A 26,698-nucleotide genomic window follows, 5' to 3' on the forward strand; every position below is an offset into this window, starting at 1 on the left:
TCAGCATATCGATTGCGCAACCAGGGGTGGAAAAACCCTGGATCATTGTTACTCTAACTTCCGTGACGCATATAAGGCCCTGCCCCGCCCCCCTTTCGGAAAAGCTGACCACGACTCCATTTTGTTGATCCCTGCCTACAGACAGAAACTAAAACAAGAAGCTCCCACGCTGAGGTCTGTCCAACGCTGGTCCGACCAAGCTGACTCCACACTCCAAGACTGCTTCCATCACGTGGACTGGGAGATGTTTCGTATTGCGTCAGACAACAACATTGACAAATACGCTGATACGGTGTGCGAGTTCATTAGAACGTGCGTTGAAGATGTCTTTCCCATAGCAATGATTAAAACATTCCCTAACCAGAAACCGTGGATTGATGGCAGCATTCGTGTGAAACTGAAGGCACGAACCACTGCTTTTAATCAGGGCAAGGTGTCTGGTAACATGACTGAATACAAACAGTGCAGCTATTCCCTCCGCAAGGCTATCAAACAAGCTAAGCGCCAGTACAGAGACAAAGTAGAATCTCAATTCAACGGCTCAGACACAAGAGGTATGTGGCAGGGTCTACAGTCAATCACGGACTACAGGAAGAAACCCAGCCCAGTCACGGACCAGGATGTCTTGCTCCCAGGCAGACTAAATAACTTTTTGCCCGCTTTGAGGACAATACAGTGCCACTGACACGGCCTGCAACGGAAACATGCGGTCTCTCCTTCACTGCAGCCGAAGTGAGTAAGACATTTAAACGTGTTAACCCTCGCAAGGCTGCAGGCCCAGACGGCATCCCCAGCCGCGCCCTCAGAGCATGCGCAGACCAGCTGGCCGGTGTGTTTACGGACATATTCAATCAATCCCTATACCAGTCTGCTGTTCCCACATGCTTCAAGAGGGCCACCATTGTTCCTGTTCCCAAGAAAGCTAAGGTAACTGAGCTAAACGACTACCGCCCGTAGCACTCACATCCGTCATCATGAAGTGCTTTGAGAGACTAGTCAAGGACCATATCACCTCCACCCTACCTGACACCCTTGACCCACTCCAATTTGCTTACCGCCCAAATAGGTCCACAGACGATGCAATCTCAACCACACTGCACACTGCCCTAACCCATCTGGACAAGAGGAATACCTATGTGAGAATGCTGTTCATCGACTACAGCTCGGCATTCAACACCATAGTACCCTCCAAGCTCGTCATCAAGCTCGAGACCCTGGGTCTCGACCCCGCCCTGTGCAACTGGGTACTGGACTTCCTGACGGGCCGCCCCAGGTGGTGAGGGTAGGCAACAACATCTCCTCCCCGCTGATCCTCAACACTGGGGCCCCACAAGGGTGCGTTCTGAGCCCTCTCCTGTACTCCCTGTTCACCCACGACTGCGTGGCCATGCACGCCTCCAACTCAATCATCAAGTTTGCGGACGACACAACAGTGGTAGGCTTGATTACCAACAACGACGAGACGGCCTACAGGGAGGAGGTGTGGTGTCAGGAAAATAACCTCACACTCAACGTCAACAAAACTAAGGAGATGATTGTGGACTTCAGGAAACAGCAGAGGGAACACCCCCCCATCCACATCGATGGAACAGTAGTGGAGAGGGTAGCAAGTTTTAAGTTCCTCGGCATACACATCACAGACAAACTGAATTGGTCCACTCACACAGACAGCATCGTGAGGAAGGCGCAGCAGCGCCTCTTCAACCTCAGGAGGCTGAAGAAATTTGGCTTGTCACCAAAAGCACTCACAAACTTCTACAGATGCACAATCGAGAGCATCCTGGCGGGCTGTATCACCGCCTGGTATGGCAACTGCACCGCCCTCAACCGTAAGGCTCTCCAGAGGGTAGTGAGGTCTGCACAACGCATCACCGGGGGCAAACTACCTGCCCTCCAGGACACCTACACCACCCGATGCTACAGGAAGGCCATAAAGATCATCAAGGACATCAACCACCCGAGCCACTGCCTGTTCACCCCGCTGCCATCCAGAAGGCGAGGTCAGTACAGGTGCATCAAAGCTGGGACCGAGAGACTGAAAAACAGCTTCTATCTCAAGGCCATCAGACTGTTAAACAGCCACCACTAACATTGAGTGGCTACTGCCAACACACTGTCAATGACACTGACTCTACTCCAGCCACTTTAATCATGGGAATTGATGGGAAATGATAAATATATCACTAGCCACTTTAAACAATGCTACCTTATATAATGTTACTTACCCTACATTGTTCATCTCATATGCATACGTTGATACTGTACTCTATATCATCGACTGCATCCTTATGTAATACATGTATCACTAGCCACTTTAACTATGCCACTTGGTTTACATACTTATCTCATATGTATATACTGTACTCGATATCATCTACTGTATCTTGCCTATGCTGCTCTGTACCATCACTCATTCATATATCCTTATGTACATATTCTTTATCCCCTTACACTGTGTATGACAGTAGTTTTTTCTGGAATTGTTAGTTAGATTACTTGCTCGTTATTACTGCATTGTCGGAACTAGAAGCACAAGCATTTCGCTACACTCGCATTAACATCTGCTAACCATGTGTATGTGACAAATAAAATTTGATTTGATTTGATTTGATGAGGGAATCTGGTTAGATGTAGTAACCGAGATGACGTACGTGTGTGTGAGAGAGAGAGAGATTATTCAGATGTCTGATGATTCCCATCTAAAAACTTCAAGCACCTCATGTCTCCGCTCAGACTAATATGATAAACGCTTGGCATCAAGGAGAAATAGGTCAATCCCTGTGTGGGCGTGCAATAACCTAATACTGATATTTAGGTAAAGTACTGCTTACATTTCTCCAGACTGACCACCAGGTGGCAGAATGTCACCAGGCTGAGGAAACAGCATTCCTACCAGTGATTCTTTAGGAACTCGGTAAACAGAACCAGTGAGCCAAGCACTAAATCTATTATCCATAGAATAAGTTCTAGTCCATGGGACATCAGAGGTCATCAGAGGTCATACATCAGAGGTCATACTTCACAGCATTCACGCACATAGAAAATAGAAAAAAATAACACAGCTTACCCATACAGAAAAAAATAACACAGCTTACCCATACAGAAAAAAAGAACACAGCTTACCCATACGGAAAAAAAGCAAAAACGAGTCACAGAGACGAAAGGAAAAACATCCCCAGCCTTAAAGAGTGACTGAACATAGTGTTTTTCTGTTGCTTATAAGAAAAAAAGGATTTCAGTATTGGAGGTGTTTGTCCCCCATGAGACACTAGACTCAGAATTTCACTTCCTCAAAATCCCCAGAATGAATCCAAGACAACTCAAGAAATCTGTAATTAAATATAATTAAAAAGTTGTTGCCGTGGATGTTTTAGTTTGGCAATTTTACATACAACCAATGTGTTTGGGGCAGTATTTTCCAAGTTTAAAAAATGCACAAAGCATTGTCTTATGTAAACAAAGTGGGAGCTGCTGGGCAGGTCTGTCACTCTTTATGCTATTGGATAGAGAGCGATCACCACAGCTGTTCACCCCATGTTAGTGGGCAAATGGACATCATCCAGTTAAAAAACTCAACCTTCATTTACCGTTGTGATGCACGGATGAGACTACCTTTATGACCAAAATTATCCTATTTACACTTCGCAGTAAATGTTGACACTAGATCAACTATTTGATTAATTCTGATGCCACATCAGTACATTTTCAAAAAGGGATTAGTTGCTTTTTAAAGGCAGTCGCTCTTTAAATCCCGGGTTCTCGCTGAGCTAAGTGGAGCAGTCGCTCTCTCGGTCTCCATCCCACTCCCTGTCCGAGGTTCCTCTCAGGATTGTTGACCAGCTATGTGGCAGGGGATCGTCTGGAATGTCAGCAGTCAGAGGCCAAGCGTGCCACAGATTACGGTCTCATGACAACATTCCATTAGTCAGTCAGTCTAACTGTTCGTGGCCTGAACCGGCTCCTACTTCCCACCCTGCCAGCTGTGTTCGTGTACCTCCATGGAGATGCGTCGCTGCACCCTGTTCCTCAGACACACCCCGGTGGGCGACTGCACCTCGTCGGACGACGTCCCAGACGCCTGGTCACTCTCCCCGTCTGAGCCCATCTTCAGGTTCTCATGGACGATGTCTTTGGAGGAGAGGAAGAGGAGAAAGAGGGAGGAAGAGTTAGAGTTCAGAAGCTGAACTTGCTCAATTTCAACATTTTGCCTGGCAAATGACACTCGTGATAAGATAAACAAGGACTTGCTATAGCTTGTGTCAAACTGAGTCAGTAGTCTGCTGTTTTAGTAAGAATAGGAGAGAATAAGTTAGACATTAAAAAGAGTAGTGCTTTCTCTCTTTCTGTCAACAGTTAGTTTATGGCCTGGTTCTGATCCTACAACCTCTCCTTCTCTCTCAAGTTCCCTTCTTTCATCATCCTGCAGTCCCGCTCTCACCCCTTCCCCTTCTCACCCCACAGGCCAAAGATGAAACACTAACCAGCACTGCTTCCTCCAGGGTCATAAAACTAAAACTACTGCCTCTGGTGTAGAACATGGTGCGTAGTGGGGGGGGGACTAGTGAACACACACACACGAAACATACATGCATTTAGACACACACACTTAATGAGTAGCTGTATCTAAGTGTGCTGGCACATATTCTCTCCATCATCAGTGTCAACACCTCCAACCCAGCAGCCTGTCATCATATCATCCAGCACACTACTACCCCCCCCCCATCTCCTTTCTGCTTCTCTCTCTGGCCATCTATCTTCTGCTCTGCCTACCAAATACCCCTCCTTTCTTTCCAACTCCACTCGCTTTCCTCTCCTTGGCCCTATTTCTCCCTCGCTCTCTCCCACTCTGTTGTTTGAGCTAACCAGGCATTTAACATAGTGTGACAGTGTGTTTTAATCTAGTTCCATCTTGTCCCAGATAGACTTGCCTGGTTGTCTGTTCCCCCCAAAATCCCCAAACTCATGTAACTCTAACCGGGACAGAGTTCAGTCTGAGGAGAAGCTCTTCGTGAAAACCTATCGACGAGACCGCAGACCATAATAGTTGGCTCACCCTGGAGACCAGAGAACAGCAAGGAACAGCTATCGTCATGGTGATGGCTCAGAGAACATGCGGGGAAGACGTTTGTCCTCAGACACAATGAATGAATCACATACGCACACAAACGTCAAATTTTTAGACGCAAATATACACCCGCACAAACACACAGTGTAGAATGAGAAGGGTCGAGTCGTACAAAACGCACTTAATTGCGAGGAAGGTTGGAGATAGAGACGGAGACAGACGAGTCTGGTGTTATGTGTGATGAAAAGTCACACCATGACCGTGTCAGGACAGAACTCTCAGGGGCTATGACTCACTTCCTGTTTGTCCTCTGTCGCCATCTGCTCTTTCTCAGTCACTTCCTGGCGCACAGGCACGAGCATGCCCGTCTCCACGGCAACTCACCTTGGCAGCTGGGTGGCATGGCCATGAAGGAGAACAGGCTGCTTATAGTGGTGCTGCTAGTGGGTGTGTCATTAGTAAATATGCCTGCATGTTTGAATGAGTGTGTGTGTGTGTGTGTGTGCAAGCATGTGTGCCGTTACGGTATACGTGCTTGTGCATCTCCGAGTCTGTTTGTTTCTCTCTCTGTTTAACTCACCGAGGCGGCTGCCGTTGCTGGGGAAGGTCATGAAGGAACCCAGGCTTCCTCCGATGACACTGTGTGGCCTGCGGAGGGGGGGCTTCTTGAAGGAGCCGGTGTACTGGTGCAGGAACGAGTGCATACTGTGGGAGGAGGGCGGTCGCCCATTACGCACGATTGGCTCTGCAAGGAGAAACAATATGTCAATCAATTAGTCAATATGTCAATCAATTGGCCCATCTATCCATCCATCCATCCGATTCATCACGCATTCTACCAATGAATCAATCACACATTCTACCAATAAATCAATCACGCATTCTACCATTGAATCAATCAGTCATTATAAAACAAGAAGTTCATATACTGTTCAGTCTTCTGTTGAGCAGAATTCAGTAAACAGAGTGCTTCCTTGTTTTATATAAAAAGAGTAGAAAAGAACACTTACGCAACCTAAAGTAGGCCGGAGGATTTTAGCTTTATACTTCAACAGCCCAAAATGTCTGTTTGTTTACGTGTGAGTGGTTTCCTTTTCTGTGTGATGTCTTTTCCACAAACAGTGTGGCAGCATCACCTGCCGTCCCCCTGCATTGTGTTTATTTTCCCAGTACGTGTTTCATCCCACCAGGCTGCTTCTGTTGTTACATAAGGACATAAAGAGCTACTCTCCAGAACACGATCATTCACACTGCTGCTCGTTTTCCCTGTGTGTCAATTTCCCCTCTTTCTCCCTCTCCATGTCTCTCACCCTGTTCTCTCGGTCTCCCTCTGGCCATTGGCACACCATCTCTTTAAACTCTCATTAGCCATCAAATTAAATCACTTCAGATGGCAAGAAAGGATACTGCTGGCTGCCAGCTACATCAAACATTTCAACTGTATCCTCGGGGTGACCAAAGGGCCCTAGTGTGTGTGTCCACTGGCTGGCTGTATCCTTCTCTACTGGCATTCAGTCAAGAGTCACTTCAGAATAGTAACATCATCAGTCTCTTATCACTGGGACTGGCACAGAGCACTGGAGCGTGTGTGCTCTGTTTGTTTACTAATACAATCTCTAATACTCTCTCTCACACACACACACACACACATCTCACACACACACACGCTACTGACCATTGTCCTTGTTGCCACCGTCCTCGATGGTCATCTGCTCGGCCAGTTCAGACAGAGACTCGTCTATGGTGTGGCTGGAGCGCAGCGTCAGGGACAGACGCCGCTTAAACCTCTTCATCTTCTCCATCACACACTCCTCAGGGTTGGCTGGGCTGGCAGGGCACAGAGGGAAAAGGTCAGCACTGGACCCACACACATTTTAGGTGGCCAGGCGTAAACAAGTAACTTGTAATTGTCTCGCTAGTCACTTCTAGTCCAATGTTGCTCACATAGCGACACGTTAGCTTCCTTATGTTGTGATCGGCACAGTTGGGCTGGAGTAAGTACGTTGTGTTGTCGTGATTATGTTTTTAACCCCGTATGGACTGGTATTGTACATGCTACCAACACATGGACACAGACCGTGAGAAGCCCAATCCTTAAGCTGCGAGTACGCATGAGAGGCGGAGAACACACGGATGTGCTAAAATAGCACCGTTCATAAATAAACTACACCTCCTTTTAATCTAATATTTATGATGAGTAGAGGAATACTGAAGTCACTGCACCTCCCCTCAGCACTCAGCTAGGGCCTTCATAAAGCACCAACTAAACATTCATTTAACATCCAAACATGAATACTGCTTTCCTTAATTGCAAGCAAAATGCATTAATACACACACATGCACACACGCTTATACATACATACCCACACAGATGCAGAAGCAGACACACATCCATCATTTGTCAAGGCCATCTACTGTGGCTAAAATTACATAATGAGAGGTGCAACACAGAGGTCAACTTCAAATCCACAGTACCAGCTAAATATAGGAATAGCAGTCATACACACACACGCCCTCACTGACCTCCCCATCAGTGTCCTCAGACTGGCCACACCCTAAGTAACAGCAGTGGTCGTCATGTGGTTGTGTAGTGTGATGTGATTGGTGGGCTGCAGTGACAGACCTAGTCCAGCGGCTGCAGTGATTGGCCGAGGCAGGCTGGCTGGCTGAGTGTGATGGGAGGTGAAAAGGCCAGCAAACTGGGAGAACTGGCCACATTTCATAGCAACACAAATACCTGCCTGGTCCGATGGAATGGCTGTGTTGTGTGTGCATCCATTTGTGTAGGATCTACTGTATGTGTGTAAGTGTATCAATTAATAATGTGTTGTGCGGATATGCTAGTGTATGATTTATGTGCGTATGATAAATATGCATAAATGCATGTAGAATAGAGTGTGTGTGTGTGTGTGTGCGCATGTGTGTATGTATGGTGTGTGTATCAGTGTATGGTTTGGGTATCAGTGTGTGTGTTTATGTGTATCAGTATGTGTGTGTCAGTGTGTGTGTGCGCACGCATGCTGACACAGCAGTAAGCCAGGTCATAGGAAACACCTTGTTCTCTCTGCCTCAGGCCAGTTTCCCTGCCCATTGTGTTGCCGCGGTGACTCCCCTCGAGAGTGGGACCCCCTCCCCCCTCTAAACCCCTCACACCATCCCGTACTGGACACAGCGATAACACACTGCCAGCTAGCAGTGAAGGGTGCGGTGTGTGTGTGTGTGTGTGTGTGTGTGTCTCACACGTGGGATACAGTTATCCACTACATCATGAAAACATCCTAACACAGCACTAACCTCACATCACAGACAAGAGGACCAAGAATATCGAGCTATTCATCTCTCCAGCCATCTACACTATATACACAAAACTATGTAGACACGCCTTCAAGTTAGTGGATTAGGCTATTTGAGGCATACCCGTTGCTGACAGGTGTATAAAATTGAGCACACAGCCATGCAAACTCCATAGACAAACATTGGCAGTAGAATGGCCTGTACTGAAGAGCTCAGTGACTTTCAACGTGGCACCGTCATAGGATGCCACATTTACAACAAGTCAGTTTATCAAATTTCTGCCCGGCTAGAGATACCCCGGTCAACTGTAAGTGCTGTTATTGTGAAGCAACAACGGCTCAGCCGCGAAGTGGTAGGCCACACAAGCTCACAGAACGGGACCGCCGAGGTGCTGAAGCGACTGCGAGCCAGGCCTAATCGCTCAACATCAGTGCCCGACCTCACTAATGCTCGTGGCTGAACGGAAGCGAGACCCTGCAGCAATGTTCCAACATCTAGTGGGAAGCCTTCCCAGAACAGTGGACGCTGTAACAGCAGCAAAACGGGTGAACCCACTCCATATTAATGCCCAGGATTTTGGAATAAGATGTTCGACGAGCAGGTGTCCACATACTTTTGGTCATGTACTGTACCTTTCTCTTTCACTCCCTCTGAGATCATTAGCTCAACTGCATACACTTGAGACACCATCTGTCTGTCTAGACACACATCTTGGTCATCCTTAAAATTCCTCTGTCATTCCTGATGGCATGAGCATGCATTGCAGGAATCCCTGGAATCATTCAATCAATGACCCCAAGTGCACATACACTCACCATGTCCAGACTAAGCTTATAGGCTCAAATCACCTCCAGGTGTACAGATGCCAGCCAGTAGGGCACAACGTCAAAGAACGATCAAATACAAATATATAGTGTAGAACAGACATGCAGTGTGTGGAATCACATCATCTCTAATGACATTTCTATCTGTGCCCTCAAATATGCCCCAGGCCAACGCATATAGCAGCACCCCCACCCCCAGTCAACCACTAATCTACCAATGAAAATCGATGAAACACAGTGTGTGTGTGTGTGTGTGTGTTAGGGGATGAAAGATTAGTCTCCCCCACCTTTCGCCCCCTACATGCCCTAACACCCACCATGTACCTAGCTGGGCGAAGGCAGGGACGCTTTGATGTCAGGTTTAAGCGTGGGTGTGGGTGTGTGTTGCACGGGTATGACCTGGTTCTCTTCTCGGCTGGAGTTGATCTCATTAAAACAAATTTAGTTAATGGAGTGTGTGTGTGTGTGTGCAGGTGTGTGTGCATGCGCATGTGTTTTTAGTTTTACTATCGTTGTGGGGACATTCCACCAGTCCCCATAAGGAAAAAGCTCATTCTAGGCTTAGGGGTTAGGTTTAGGGTTACGTTAGGGGTTAAGGATTAGGTGTAGAGTTAAGGTTAGGGAAAATAGGATTTTGGATGGGAATCAACAGTTTGGTCTCCACAAGGATAGTAAAACAAAAAGGTGTGTTGACGTGTGCACGCATCTGTTTAAGCACAACAAACCTGGGGGGGGGGCAAGAGCGAGAGGGGAAAGCATTTTTTAAAAACATAGCAAACTAGAATGCTATTTGGCCCTAAACAGAGAGTATACAGTGGCAGAATACCTGACCACTGTGACTGACCAAAACTTAAGGAAAGCTTTGACTATGTACAGACTCAGTGAGCATAGCCTTGCTATTGAGAAAGGCCGCCGTAGGCAGACCTGGCTCTCAAGAGAAGACAGGCTATGTGCACACTGCCCACAAAATGAGGTGGACACTGAGCTGCACTTCCTAACCTCCTGCCAAATGTATGACCATATTAGAGACACATATTTCCCTCAGATTACACAGATCTACAAAGAATTCGGGGAAAAAACAATTTTGATACACTCCCATATCTATTGGGTGAAATCCCACAGTGTGACATCACAGCAGCAAGATGTGTGACTTGTTGCCACAAGAAAAGGGAAACCAGTGAAGAACAAACACCATTGTAAATAAAAACCCATATTTATGTTTATTTATTTTCCCTTTTGTACTTTAACTATTTGCACATATGACATTTGAAATGTCTTTATTCTTTTGGAACGTTTGTGAGTGTAATGTTCACTGTTAAACAATACAAATTATCTACTTCACTTGCTTTGGCAATATAAACATATGATACCCATGCCAATAAAGCCCTTAAATTGAAAGGGAGGTAAAAACAGAGAGAGCAGAAGAGAGAGAAAAACAGAGTGAGCAGGAGGGGAAGAGTGTGTTCGGAGTTCACGAATAGGATTTTCCAACAGAACATTCTCCATTTATCTTATCAGCCACACTTGTGGTCTACACAAAACACACACACACACACACACACAGTTTGACAGTATTGAATGCAGTAATGCCAATAAGGCTATATATTAACATGCTATGTTACCATTCCAACAACTCTATCCTGTGCAGGACACAGGCCTGGTCATGTGGCTGGGGCTGAGTATGCCTGTGTCTGCCCCTCAGGGCATCACTGTCCTTGGGCAGACAGGCTAGGAAAATGGGCAGGCTGTGGAGGATTGGGTTGCTGAGACCAAGGTTGTCTGCTGCTGTAGGGAGTGACACACACACTCACTCTTTCCTGCTGCATTTTTAAAATGTTTTCATTGAACCTTTATTTAAACTATTTACCTCAGCTCAGCAGCATGAGCTGGCAAGGAAATATGAGAAGAACTGAGGGCCAAGGAAGCCACAGCTGTCCTCCAATGTGTGTGTGCGCATTGGGCAGTCTTTTATATCTAACAATGAAAAAACATATGCTGCTGGTCCCACCTTCAGTAACTGGAGCAGATCCCTCTCTGCCACCCTGCAGCGTAGATATAGAGTTACTAGATTAGCTGTTCCCATTGGACAGAGTCCAGAATCTTGTATCAGCAGCACAGGGAGAAAACGCAACCTCTTTCTCCCTCCCTTTCGCTCATTCCATCTCATACTCACCCTCTCTCTAGTGGTTGCACTCACTCACACACTCACACAGTACAGCAGGGATCGTCAACTAGATTCAGCCGCAGGTCGTTTTTTCTTGAGCAGATGGTCAGGTGGCCAGAGCAATTACAAATCATTTGAAGAATGCAAATTGACCATAAGAAGCCCAAACAGATAATATTTTACTAAAACATAATCATTTAAAACCTTGCTTACATTGTATAAGATCACATACACTGAGTGTACAAAACATTAAGAACACCTTCTTAATATTGAGTTTATATACACTGCTCAAAAAAAATAAAGGGAACACTTAAACAACACAATGTAACTCCAAGTCAATCACACTTCTGTGAAATCAAACTGTCCACTTAGGAAGCAACACTGATTGACAATAAATTTCACATGCTGTTGTGCAAATGGAATAGACAACAGGTGGAAATTATAGGCAATTAGCAAGACACACTCAATAAAGGAGTGGTTCTGCAGGTGGTGACCACAGACCACTTCTCAGTTCCTATGCTTCCTGGCTGATGTTTTGGTCACTTTTGAATGCTGGCGGTGCTTTCACTCTAGCATGAGACGGAGTCTACAACCCGCACAAGTGGCTCAGGTAGTGCAGCTCATCCAGGATGGAACATCAATGCGAGCTGTGGCAAGAAGGTTTGCTGTGTCTGTCAGCGTAGTGTCCAGAGCGTGGAGGCGCTACCAGGAGACAGGCCAGTACATCAGGAGACGTGGAGGAGGCCGTAGGAGGGCAACAACCCAGCAGCAGTATCGCTACCTCCACCTTTGTGCAAGGAGGAGCAGGAGGAGCACTGCCAGAGCCCTGCAAAATGACCTCCAGCAGGCCGCAAATGTGCATGTGTCTGCTCAAACGGTCAGAAACAGACTCCATGAGGGTGGTATGAGGGCCCGACGTCCACAGGTGGGGGTTGTGCTTACAGCACAACACCGTGCTTACAGCACAACACCGTGCAGGACATTTGGCATTTGCCAGAGAACACCAAGACTGGCAAATTCGCCACTGGCGCCCTATGCTCTTCACAGATGAAAGCAATTTCACACTGAGCACATGTGACAGATGTGACAGAGTCTGGAGACGCCGTGGAGAACGTTCTGCTGCCTGCAGCATCCTCCAGCATGACCGGTTTAGCGGTGGGTCAGTCATGGTGTGGGGTGGCATTTCTTTGGGGGGCCGCACAGCCCTCCATGTGCTCGCCAGAGGTAGCCTGACTGCCATTAGGTACCGAGATGAGATCCTCAGACCCCTTCTGAGACCATATGCTGGTGCGGTTGGCCCTGGGTTCCTCCTAACGCAAGACAATGCTAGACCGACCTCATGTGGCTGGAGTGTGTCAGCAGTTCCTGCAAGAGGAAGGCATTGATGCTATGGACTGGCCCGCCCGTTCCCCAGACCTGAATCCAATTGAGCACATCTGGGACATCATGTCTCGCTCCATCCACCAACGCCACGTTGCACCACAGACTGTCCAGGAGTTGGCGGATGCTTTTGTCCAGGTCTGGGAGGAGATGCCGCAGGAGACCATCCGCCACCTCATCAGGAGCATGCCCAGGCGTTGTAGGGAGGTCATACAGGCACGTGGAGGCCACACACACTACTGAGCCTAATTTTGACTTGTTTTAAGGACATTACATCAAAGTTGGATCAGCCCGCAGTGTGGTTTTCCACTTTAATTTTGAATGTGAATCCAAATCCAGACCTCCATGGGTTGATAAATTTGATTTCCATTGATAATGTGTGTGTGATTTTGTTGTCAGCACATTCAACTATGTAAAGAAAAAACTATTTAATAAGAATATTTCATTCATTCAGATCTAGAATGTGCTATTTTAGTGTTCCCTTTATTTTTTTGAGCAGTGTATATGTATAGTACCAACACACCAACTCATTCAAGGGTTTTTCTTTATTTGTACTATTTTCTACATTGTAGAATAATAGTGAAGACATCAAAACTATGAAATAACACATGGAATCATTTAGTAACCAAAAAAAGTTAAACAAATGAAAATATATTTCAGATGAGATTATTCAAAGTAGCCACCCTTCTCCTTGATGACAGTTTTGCAAACTCTTCACATTCTCTTAACCAGCTTCAGGAAGTAGTCACCTGGAATGCATTTCAATTAACAGGTGTGCCTTGTTAAAAGTTCATTTGTGGGATTTCTTCCCTTCTTAATGCGTTTGACCCAATCAGTTGTGTTGTGACAAGGTAGGGGTGGTATGCAGAAGATAGCCCTATTTGGTAAAATACCATGTCCTTATTATGGCAAGAACAGCTCAAATAAGCAAAGAGAAATGACAGTCCAGTACTTCAAGACATGAAGGTCAGTTAATCTGGAAAATGTCAAGAACTTTGAAAGTTTCTTCAAGTGCAGTCGCTAAAACCATCAAGCACTATGACAAAACTGGCTCTCATGAGGACCGCCTCTGCTGCAGAGGACAGGTTCATTCGAGTTTAGAGGTCGACCGATTATGATTTTTCAACGCCCGATACAGATTATTGGAGGACCAAAAAAAGCCGATACCGATTAATCGGCCGAATAATTTTTTCCCCTCTGGATGAGAGTTTTTCTGTTTGCTTATGGCGGTATACAGCTCATTGAGAGCGGTTTTCGTGCCAGCATTGGTCTGTGGTGGTATGTAGACAGCTACGAAAAATACAGATGAAAACTCTAGGTAGGATAGAGTATCTCATGATAAGCTGTAGACCACACTACCTCAGGCAAGCAAAACCTCAAGACTTCCTTAGCGGTCATGGACCAGCTGTTGTTTACATAAATGCATAGTGCACCAGCTGTTGCATACATAAATGCCCCATGTCTTACAAGAGGGCGCTGTTCTGTCCTGCCGATAGAGTGTATAACCGACCAACTGTATGTTCTTAATGTTGTCGTTCAGCCACGATTCGGTGAAACATAAGATATTACAGTTTAAATATCCCATTGGTAGGATAAACATGCTTTCAGTTCGTCCCATTTATTTTCCAGCGATTCAATGTTAGCTAGCAGGACGGAAGGCAAGGTCAGGATAGCCACTTGTCGCCTGATCCTCACAAGACACCCTGATCTCTTTCCGTGAAATCTACATTTCCATCTCCAGCTAATGACGGGGATCTGGACCTGGTGTCTGTATTATATTCCTCCCGTCTGACTCATTGAAGAAGAACTCCTCAGCCAGTTTGAGGTGAGCAATAAGACGGCAGCCTTCCCCTCCGACGCCATCCTCCTCCCATCTGGTTTGCGCATAATGAGCCTATCATTTATTTTTCCACAGGGCACACCTCTAGGCTGTGTAAGGGCTATTTGACCAAGAAGGAGAGTGATGAGTGCTGCATCAGATGACCTATCCTCCACAATTACCCGACCTCAACCCAAATGAGATGGTTCGGGATGAGTGGTCCGCAGAGTGAAAGAAAAAAGCAGCCAACAAGTGATCAGCATGTGGGAACTCCTTCAAGACTGTTGGAAAAGCATTCCATGTGAAGCTGGTTGAGAGAATGCCAAGAGTGTCCAAAGCTGTCATCAGGGCAAAGGGTGGCTACTTTGAAGAACCTAAAATCTCAAATATATTTTGATATGTTAAACATTTTCCTTGGTTACTACATGATTCTTCCATATATGTGTTATTTCATAGTTGAAGTCTTCACTTTTATTCTACAATGTAGAAAATAGTAAAAATAAAGAAAAACCCTTGAATGAGTAGGTGTGTCCAAACTTTTGACTGGTACTGTATGTATGTACAGTTAAGTCCGAAGTTTACATACACCTTAACCAAATACATTTAAAATCAGTTTTTCACAATTCCTGACATTTAATCCTAGTAAAAATTCCCTGTTTTTAAACCCGGACGACGCTGGACCAATTGTGCGCCGCCCTATGGGACTCCCAATCACGGCCGGATGTGATATAGCCTGGAATCGAACCAGGGACTGTAGTGATGCCTCTTGCACCGAGATGCAGTGTGTGTGTTAACTATTTAACTGTACTAGAACACTTATAAGGCCACTAAAATGTTAAATAATCGGTTATCGGTATTTATTGGCAAAGAAAATATCAGAATTGGCCAAAAATGTAATTTTGGTGCATCACTAGTAGGAACCAAAGTGTTGGTCAGAGTTTCAGGGGACCCTTATTACATTTGAATGTTCCATTCATAATGTAAAAAAAATATATAAAAAAAATCAGCCTCGAGATATGGATATTGCACATGTCAATATTGCAATTTTGATTAAAGTGTGATTCATTGTGCAGCCATAAGTACGAGATTAGCACTCTTTGTCTCAGATACAGAGGGGTGTAACAGAGACGGGTATTATCGCTGGGCCACACCAAAACAAAGAGAGCTCATGTGACAGGGCTGGGGGGGCTGGGGATAGGGAGGGGGGGATAAAGCATCTGGCATATCTGAATGATGTGAAATGGAAAGCACAGAGAATTCCCCATCAAACACAATCCAACACACAGGCTGATGGGCTCTGTCCCGGTATCCCGCTCCATCTTCCTCGTCGCTCCACCTCACCCCCTCATTCCTCTCGCTTATCAGCATCCCTTCAAAAAAAACATACATGTGCAAGCAGCCACACACACAGTCTAATAATTATTCTGTGAAGTCCTGACCCAGAATTTCAAACCCAAACCAGGCACCCCCTCAGATCTCTTAGCCTGTGCTTCTGGGGGTCCCCCAGTGCATCGTGGGTAGGCCAGAGCCCAGCGAAGAGGAGGAGACAAAGGGCAGGCAAGGGAGAGACGCAGACGACAAGGCCTAATTAAGTCGAATACACACACACATCAAATTCAATTAAAATGCGACAACTAAGACAGCTCCCTTGAAGTCATGTCCCTAAAGATACAGTAGTTCCACCCCCATTTAGGGACATCTGCCTTGAAGTTGAATAAGAACAGCAACTTTTGTCTCTCTCCCTTTTGTCTCTCTATATCCCCGAACTTCTCTCTCGTCACCATGGTGACCAAGGCCCCAGACTCTATATTCTGCTACCAAAAGATTAGTAGGTCTAGACTATCCCAGAACCCTCTCTGGCTGGCTGCTCCTTTCCTTCTTGTCTCACTCTCACTATTTGTCAAGTAACTAGGAAATTATGATATGATCAAATTAATATTAAATTGAAAATGGAAAAGATAAAACGGAACGAGAAGAGACGTGAATGTGTGCACATTGATGTGCGCACGTGCGTGTGAGAGAGTGTGAAAAGCGAGAGCGAGCGAGGGATAAAGAGAGCGAGGAAAAGAGAAAGTGAGCATATTTCGAGTGAGAAGAACAGAATGGTGTCTTTGTGTTTGTGTAAGAGGCATGACATCACCGGGGGTAACTCCAGGCATGTACTGTTAGCTGAGGAAGGAACAGACGAGAACAGAGAAAGAGAACAGAGACAGGGCTGTACTGGAATTCAATACCAAACCAGGACAAAATGATGATGATTTTTTTTAAATACATGATTTTGAAGTGTTTGCGAAATGTAATTCATAGAAGGGTCCTTTGGAGGAAGTTTTGACATGTGTATCTAAAAGCATAACTGAGAAATAATTAAGTTAATTAAAGCCTCCTTTAAGACTCCATAATGTTTCATCTGTAGGCGCTACAAAGCAACAATTGGTGTCATATGAAGCTTTACCGCATACTCTGTGATATGAATAGTAGATTGATTTCAATAACACATTTTTACATTCATTTAGCTTAAAAATGAACAAACATGACAATAGAAAACTCATACTTCAGAGCAAGCGATAAAGCTTCATATGACACCAACTTTTGCTTTGTAGAACCTACAGACGAAACACTTTGAAGTCAAAAGGAGGACTGGGTAAGGGCAAAATGTAATAAATATGCCAACTTTGATTAATAGATTCAAAATGTCAAATACATGACCCTTCCTCCACATTGACCCGAGGCTAATATGGTTAACACTGTGATAAACTATTCTGAGGCAAAGGCCTAGTACCTGTCCATAGGGCTGGGGGATATATCAAATTAATTCACATTTTGGTTTTAGCGTGATGTTCCAAATGCCGGTATTGCAAGAATGCTATTGGTTGTTGTTTTTACGAGTGTTCTGAATCTTTTTGGTCTAGGCTCCTTTGCTCCTTCTGTGCTGTGTGCACCTTCCCCTCTGCCACTCACAACAAATATGAAAGAACGTCTTCCTCTCTCACAACAAGCAGTTTAAACTCAGTATTTGCATTGGAGATTTGGTCCAACAGAATCGGTCATATCGACACCGAAACTCTCAGACATTATTTGACTGTAATAGATTACCTTTCTAATGATACCCTTTTTATGTTTCAACTACCAAAACGTAGAACAGAGCAGACCCTACTAAAACGAGAGTATCAATGAACATGTTATGGGAAATTTATGCTCAATGGGATTGAGATCCGGGCTCTTCGCTGGCCATGGCAGAACACTGACATTCCTGTCTTGCAGGAAATCACACACAGAACGAGCAGTATGGCTGGTGGCATTGTCATGCTGGAGGGTCATGTCAGGATGAGCCTGCAGGAAGGGTACCACATAAGGGAGGAGGATGTCTTCCCTGTAATGCATAGTGTTGAGATAGCTTGTTGTCATTGCAGGCACAGTCCAATGACGCTGTGACACACCGCCCCAGACCATGATGGACCCTCCACCTCCAAATCGATCCTGCTCCAGAGTACAGGCCTTGGTGTAACGCTCATTCCTCAACGATAAACGCAAATCTGACCATCAGCCCTGGTGAGACAAAACCGCAACTCGTCAGTGAAGAGCACTTTTTGCCAGTCCTGTCTGGTCCAGCGACGGTGGGTTTGTGCCCATAGGCGACGTTGTTGTAGGTGATGTCTGGTGAGGACCTGCCTTACAACAGGCCTACAAGCCCTCAGTCCAGCCTCTCTCAGCCTATTGCGGACAGTCTGAGCACTGATGGAGGGATTGTGCGTTCCTGGTGTAACTCGTGCAGTTGTTGTTGCCATCCTGTATCTGTCCCGCAGGTGTGATGTTCGGATGTACCGATCCTGTGCAGATGTTGTTACACGTGGTCTGCCACTGTGAGGACGATCAGCTGTCCATCCTGTCTCCCTGTAGCGCTGTCTTGGGCGTCTCACAGTACGGACATTGCAATTTATTTCCCTGGCCACATCTGCAGTCCTCATGCCTCCTTGCAGCATGCCTAAGGCACATTCACGCAGATGAGCAGGGACCCTGGGGATCTTTCTTTTGGTGTTTTTCAGAGTCAGTAAAAGGCCTCTTTAGTGTCCTAAGTTTTCATAACTAACCTTAATTGCCTACCGTCTGTAATCTGTTAGTGTCTTAACGACCGTTCCACAGGTGCATGTTCATTAAATTGTTTATGGTTCATTGAACAAGCATGGGAAACCGTGTTTAAACCATTTACAATGAAGATCTATGAAGTTATTTGGATTTTTATGAATTATCTTTGAAAGACAGGGACCTGAAAAAGGGACTTTTTTTGGTTGCTGAGTTTATACATTTAAGGCCTATATTTATTTTGTTTGCAACTATTGTTGAAGTGTTTTCTATTTACCTTTTTAGATATTGATATATTTTGTTACATGCTTAATTGCACATTTTCAGAGATTCTCAATAAAATACTCATATTTGATTAAATACCTTTTATTTGTTGAGTATAATTCAAAATGTAATAAGAAATAGGTATTTACATGTGGTCATTTTATATATACTATTTATTCATGGAATTGACAGAAAATGTGCTATGTTGTGATATGTATCATTATCGGGATATGAAATGACCTATATCGGGATGAGATTTTGGCCATATCACCCAGCCCTTTAGTGTTGTGTGTTCCTTCCAAACAACACAACTTTACTTTCATCTGTCCACAAAATATTTTGCCAGTAGCACTGTGGAACATCCAGGTGCACTTTTGCAAACTTCAGACATGCAGCAATGTGTTTTTTTTTGGACAGCAGTGGATCCTTCCATGGTGTCCTCCCATGAATACCATTCTTGTTTAGTGTTTTACATATCGTAGACTCGTCAACAGAGATGTTAGCGAGTTCCAGAGATTTCTGTAAGTCTTTAGCTGAAACTCTAGGATTCTTCCTCGTTGAGTATTCTGCGCTGTGCTCTTGCAGTCATCTTTGCAGGAAGGCCATTCCTAGGGAGAGTAGCAACAGTGCTGAACTTTCTCCATTTCTAGACCATTTGTCTTACCATGGACTGATGAACATCAAGGCTTTTAGAGATACTTTAACCCTTTCCAGCTTTATGCAAGTCAACAATTCTTAAGTCTTCTGAGACCTCTTTTGTTCAAGGCAAGGCAGCTCTAACCAACATCTCCAATCTCGTCTCATTGATTGGACCAGGTTAGCTGACTCCCGACTCCAATTAGCTTTTGAAGAAGTCGTTAGCCCAGGGGTTCACATACGTTTTCCAACCTACACTGTGCATGTTTAAATTATGTATTCAATATAGACAAGAAAATACAATAATTTATGTGTTATTAGTTTAAGCAGACCACGTTTGTCTATTGTTGTGACTTAGATGGAAAATCAAATCAAATTTCATGACCAATTTATGCAGACATCCAGGCAATTCAAAAGGGCCCACATACTTTTTCTTGACACTGTATAATTTTACAAGCCTTGAATTCATTAGATTATTGCTGACTGTTTGAAATGTGGTGTACTGACCTTTAAAATTGTGCAAAGCAAAGCTTATTCAGAGGGAAAAAATTAAATTAAAATGGAGATCAGATTTTTCGGCCATATCGCCCAGCCCTACCATTGTGTGTCTGCTGTGTACATGGAGGTGAGTAACAGGCTACAGGCCTAGCCCTGGGCTAGCTAACATCACCCCTATGATATAAAGATCACAGACAGTCACAGACCCCTGTAGGTCACCACACAAACACACCTGTGTAAGAGAAGAGGGGGTACAGCAGTGAACACAGTACGCACGGACACAAACACCAGTGCCAGAGTGGTTCCTCATCTTGCAGGTGTGCCTTACTAACCAAAACCACCACTGTCGTCAAATGAATGGGATTAAAGGCATGCGGACTACAATATACTGCCCGAGCACTCCCAAACACAGTATTACACCCCCTTCCTGGACCCTGAGGGAGTTCCAGTAAGTTGAACTGCGGTGCACCGGGCTATGGCCCGTGATGTGAACAGGGGAAGTGAGGGAGGAGGGCCTTTCTCAAATCAATCAGTAATTTGCACCACTCAGTCATGTCAACAAGGCGGCATGATACTTTGTTTAGAAACATACATATATTTTCCATAAAATATATGTCCAAAATTTTCAAAGTAGTTTTCATTGAGAAAGCAGATAGAGCGTTTTTATCAAAAGCAATCACTGTTGCATGTGAAAGCACAGAATCCTACTCGTTGCTCCAGGTGCTTACGCTGTCACTTGTGTTGAGCCAACTTCGCAGGCTAACTCATTGATTATGCTCTATAGTGCACCGCTCTGGAGGCAGCTCAGTTCCAAATCGAATACAATCAACGCTAACCCCGGTTAGGCCCGAAGCATTAATCAAATCCCCTCCCCCTCTCAATGCCCCTCCCCTCTCATCAATGCCCCTCCCCTCTCACCAATGCCCCTCCCCTCTCACCAATGCCCCTCCCCTCTCACCAATGCCCCTCCACACCCCTAACCCAAACCTTACCTTGCCTTATCCTACACACACACACACACACACACACACACACACACACACACACCTCTTAACAAAACTCAGCCTTATCTCAGCTATCCTACCCAAACAACCTCCCCCAAACACACAGATGAGGTCGTACCATAAATAATGGAACACAGCTATTAGAGACATAACGCTGCCTCCCCTCCGATCTTTTGACCCGCAGCCAGACTCAGGGATGAGAGGTTGAGCATATCACCATGACAACCTGTGACCTCTGAACTCCCAAAACCAACACGAGCCAACCCGGCTGAGAGGTAATGGCTGCTGCGGCCAATAACCATAAACCAGTGGTGCCAGGGGGGCAACCGTTCACAGTGATGTAATGGGATGTGTTAGCACAAAACGCTGCTGCTCGACATCCATCACACTAGTTGACTGGAACTGAGCCAGTCACGCCAGCTCTCGCACACACCTCTCAGTGTAAGGAGCTAAAAGGAGTTTCAGCGTGACTGACCCTGGAGGGATGAGCTGAAATAACAGCGCTAACGGGTAATGGACGTGTGTGTGTGTGTGTGTGTGTGTGTGTGTGTGTGTGTGTGTGTGAGTGAGAGTGAGTGTACATTAGAGGCACTTGAGCAAACAGAGACAGAAATACCTATGTCCCAAATGCTGGAAAATCTCCTTCAGTTTGAGAGTGGAAGCCAAGACAATGAGACAGAGAGAGAGGAGCGATCGGATCCTGTAGAGAAGGAGGGCAGAGAGAGAGAGAGGAGATAAGAATGGGGAGATAGGAATAGCGTAGGAGAGAGGGGATGGGTGAAAGGGGGAGGGAGGAGAAGAGAAGGAGAGGGGCAGTAAGGGGGGTTATTTTTAGGACTGGGTACTGCAGACTCTCACAGCTGAATACACAGTGTGTTCTACCGAGGACAGGCCTGCCATTATACACAGACGAGCATAAACACCACACAGGCACGTGCTCCCTCCCTCTTTACATTTGACATTTGAGTTATTTAGCAGACGCTCTTATCCAGGGAGACTTACGGCTGGTGCATTCATCTTTAGCTACTGTCGCTAGGTGAGACAACCTCATATCTCAGTCATAGATCTTTCCTCAATAAAGTAGCTATCACCAATCCGAGCTAGTCTCTCTGATAAAAATACAAACAACCCACAGAATAAAGCAGGACAATTAGTTATCATAGCCCCATAGTGAGTGGCATGACACACACACACACACACACACACACACACACACACACACAGGGTTTGAATTGGCGCACAGACACTAGTGCCATCAGTGTGCAGCAAGGGGGGTTGGAAAGGGAGAAAAAGCACTGTGTGTGCGTGCGAGGGAGATAAGAGGATGAGCACAGACGAGGCTATACATCATCCCTGTGTCAAATGGAGAGATGAACGGGACAGAATCCAACAGGACCCAGACCTCACCCCTAAACACACTCGCTCTGAGCCAGTTAAACCCAACCCTTCAGGGTTGCCTGGACCGCTACCCTTTAACCAGCTTTAGCAATGTCTCAGTCTCACATGACGACCCTTTGAGAAGATAAAAGACTCTGTGCTTCGTCGTCTCCTTCGGTGTGTGCGAGGAGCAGAAGGCCACACCGGTGCGGTTATTGAGGAGCGGTTATTGAACCCCTTGTAGTAGTCTGACAGTCAAGTCAATAACTGTCAGCCCATCCATCCTGTAGCACCTTCCTCCCACCAGCCCTCTCAGCCTTACAGTTACACATCTTGCCATTTACTTCTTCTTCTTCTCCTTTAAAGCCACTAACGAGGTCTAACGAGCTGCTTCCGGACGACTCAGGACAGCCAGCCAGAGGAGCACAACAGGGAACGTGCAAGTGTGTCCCAAGGAACAGCTGGAATAGTTCCCATTCCCACAGGACAGAGATAGGAGGGACACGTGTACTGGGGACACACACGCAAGATGGATGTGAACATTAAAGCAGTGAAATGCCTAAGTTACCCGGAAGTGTATTCCAACAACAAAGAGCAGATCAATTATTTCATCCTTGCACGCTTCAATGGTTTATCACTTCACCGTCTTTTCTACCCACTGTTATCCTTTCCCTGATCTCTCCTTTCCTGTTGAACCTCCCCTTTCCCACGACCTGCCCCAGGCCCCACCTCTAAACCATAAAGCCCTAGAGAACAGGTGTGCCCACCAGGTGCCCCTAGGGATCGTCCCGGAGACACCCAGGCCAGGCACAGGTGGTTGTTGCGTCCCACAGTCCCCGTTCTGTTCCCACTGGACCAGCCAGCGGTGCTTCCTGTCTTTGTCCGGGTCGCTCCTGGTGTGACATTCCTCCTCTTCACCCGAGTGAGGGTTAGGAAGTCAGGAAGAGAAACATTCCACCCTCCCGCTCAGGCTTCTCAACAGTTTCAGCTCGTCTCCTTTCCTCTCCGCGATCTCCTCTGATTTGGCTGTGAAGGCAGAATGGCTAGGAAATGAGACTAGGATAGGAAGCTATTTAAGAGTATCCCTTGCCTCTCAGCCATATTACCCCTTAGCTCATTACCTCCTCCCAATACCACTTTAACCCCACTTGCAGTCAAGACGACCAAGCCTTCACAAGTGTCATCTTCAACACACACACAGCCTGCCACCCAAGACCCTCCAAAAGAGTCCTGAGACTATCAGCACCAACATACAGCGTCTGACACGCACACACACGTAACATGAGTCCAGCTACTGTCTCATAACAGAACAAACCCTTTTTGTGATGTAACTTTACCTTGGGCTAGATTTATTTCCTTCAGCCTCGTGGCAGTTTGCTAACAAGGTTCCCATGACTTCCTAAAGCTCCACGGTGTCAGCTGAACTAGTGAACCAGAGTCAGACACTGTACTCTGCTGTCACTGTACTGTCACTGCGCTGTCACTGTGCGGGTTGGGATATGAGGGTCTGTGAGGGAATGTGAACAATGTGCCTGTCAGAACATTGTGCTAGGTCCCATTAGGACCCACTATGTGAAGTTGCACCACAAGGTAGGGTTTGTTCTGTTATGCTAGCTGAAGTCATGTTACTCTGTGTGCCGGAGTATAGAGTTCGCTGTGTGGAGATCACAGCTCCTTGACTATTTCAACATGGCAGACAGGACAGACTAACGGGACACAGTCACTCTGTATTAGACACAGTCACTCTGTATTAGACACAGTCACTCTGTATTAGACACAGTCACTCTGTATTAGACACAGTCACTCTGTATTAGACACAGTCACTCTGTATTAGACACAGTCACTCTGTATTAGACACAGTCACTCTGTATTAGACACAGTCACTCTGTGCTGTTGTGCGTGTCTCTACTTCCGGGAATTTCCCTATGAGTGTGTGTATATATATGTGTCTGTACAGTATGTGTGGTGTGCTTCGTGAACGAGTGCTACTGTTCGTGTGTGTGTGTGTGTGTGTGTGTGTGTGTGTGTGTGTGTGTGTGTGTGAATAATCTGTCTGTCTGCTGCTCGGACAATGCCACCCTCTAATCTCCAGATTACAAGCCAATGTCCCAACCCCCACAGGGCAACGCACGATGGGACAGTCTCCCCAGGGGGGGGGAAGAGAGGACAAAAACAGAATGTGTGAGTGCACACACACAGTGCTGGTCTGTGCATGGTACCGGGGCAGTGATAATCAGACCCTGGGCTCCTTCCAAAAGGGCAGCTCCAGTTCCCACAATGCCCCTCTTCAGGCAACGACAGGAGGGCATTAGGATAGTCTACAGAACCCCCCCGGCTTCCCTCCATCAAACTCTTTTCAGGGGACAGAAAGTGTATCCCTCAGTAGAAGTCGTCGTCCCATTCCCACCAGAACACAGGCCCACGTTGACTCTAGTCTAGAGCCAGTCACATAAGATGACATCACAACCAGATAACAATAGACTGGTATTGTACTGTTGCCCTACACACACACACACACACACACACACACACACACACACACACCACGCTGATATAAAATGGCTTATTACTGTATATATGATCTCAACGCTCTCCATTGAACAGCAGGAAGGAAGCTGCGGCTCTGTCGCCATAGCAGGCCAAGGATGTGTGCGCGTGTCCAGCACACCTTGAAAGTACAGTCTAATCGTTTGGAGAGCAGTACACCAGACAATGAGACAGCGACGACCCCTGACAGCATTTCTAATATACCATGACTGGTCATCAGATCATACCACTAATCAACGATACTGAAAGTCTTCTACAGTTGAAGTGTCCACACACCACAACTTCCTCAGTTTCACTTTAAAACTGTGAACACAGAGACAGAAGGAGAGGATCCCCCACCATACAAACACACACACACACACACACACACCCAAGCCCACCCCTCTTCCACATTCCTTACGTGGCTGACATAGCTTCCATAATCAGCACGTGTGCATATGTGTCCGACCCTCCGCCTCCCCTCGCTAGTTGTGCCGATTCAGTCACCCATGTTCTGAAGCAGGCCTGGGAAAAAGAGCTGGGCAACTGTTGTCACACACACAGCAGGGGTTTGGACACAGGCAGCTGCTACGTAAAGTGGAGAAAGCCAATAAGTCATTCGGTTTCAGGCGCGGTCACCCATCAAACTACACTTTAATGGCGTATTGTCAATACTTCGTCACAGTATAGACAATGTACATGACTATGAAATTGGGAAAATAGCAATGATAAAGTGTTAGAAGTAACACCTCGGTGTATTCCGTCTTACAGAATGCTGTTCTCTGGCTAGTTCTATAGCCGTCTGTACCTCTGCTCTATGACTCTTTAAATGTGTCTGTGTGGGTGTGAGGCACACTCAGGCTGCAATAATTACACTCATTATCAAGCCTCCAATTAGACTGCCCCGGAAAAAAATAACAATTGCTAAGCGACCCAAAATACACCCAATGACAACGGACCTTGTCCCGAAGACACATGGCATCAGATGATAGATAAACGGGGGGCTTCGTCAGCATCCACTCCTCCTCCTCCCGCTCTTCTCTGTCCTCCTCTCAGGAATCAGGAACTGAGAGAAAGCATCTGATTGCCCCTAATGATAATCTGATGTCACATTCCACACGTCCAGGTAAACAGTTTAACCCCTGGCTGACCGGACTGAGGAGGGGGGCTGTGTGAGTTAGCCTGCCTTCCCAATCCATCTCTTCCTCCACACATAATCATACGAGCAGGAATAGGGATGTGCACGCCTCACAGACACACACATGAACATTCACACAAGGACTAAAGAGGAATAAAGTCATGGAAAATGTATATCTTGCTCTCTCGCCCCGCACGCAGTTGTTCATCCCTCAGTACGGTGTTGACGATATCTTCAGTGATAGGTACAGACCAGGCTGTGGGCACGGTGTGTGTGCTGTATCTCTTGTCCCGAATCAATGAGCTCTCTCAAGACACAGTAACAGAACACAAGATTAATGCCTGATGTGATAGTGAAAGAGAGAGAGAGAGCGAGAGAGAGAGAAATCTCATAAGTTGGAATGGAGAGAAATCGAGAAAGAGATAGCGCCTGGTTCTGTTGTCAATGGCAACAGTGTGTTCTAACCTAGGATGATCCTCTGTAAGCCTGTCAGAGAGAGATATCCCCCCTCCCATAGCAGACAGGAACTTTATGAGCATACTGCGTACTTCAGCACATCTGCACTGAGAATGTGGGTACTGTCATTGTGGGCATTACTCTGTCAACACCACCCCTCCACCCACCAGAGT

The 26,698-nt window shown here is 46.1% G+C and overlaps 1 protein-coding gene across 2 annotated transcripts in view; it reads right to left on the bottom strand.

Annotated features, from left to right (window-relative positions):
* LOC112214268 (cyclin-dependent kinase 17) overlaps positions 1-26,698 on the bottom strand; it is a 36,611-nt gene that overhangs the window by 6,445 nt on the left and 3,468 nt on the right. Inside the window, exons 2-4 of one of the 2 annotated variants that reach the window (XM_024372899.2) lie at positions 6,741-6,887; positions 5,646-5,810; positions 3,995-4,128 (exon numbers count right to left, since the gene is read on the bottom strand). In XM_024372899.2, the coding sequence (XP_024228667.2) occupies positions 3,995-4,128; positions 5,646-5,810; positions 6,741-6,867 (426 nt within the window). In that variant the 5' untranslated portion in view covers positions 6,868-6,887. Of the gene's footprint in view, positions 1-3,994; positions 4,129-5,645; positions 5,811-6,740; positions 6,893-26,698 lie in introns of both variants that reach the window. The other variant, XM_024372898.2, reaches the window with a different exon arrangement.

This window comes from Oncorhynchus tshawytscha, linkage group LG33 (genome assembly GCF_018296145.1).
Source record: "Oncorhynchus tshawytscha isolate Ot180627B linkage group LG33, Otsh_v2.0, whole genome shotgun sequence".
Taxonomy (NCBI): Eukaryota; Metazoa; Chordata; class Actinopteri; order Salmoniformes; family Salmonidae; genus Oncorhynchus; species Oncorhynchus tshawytscha.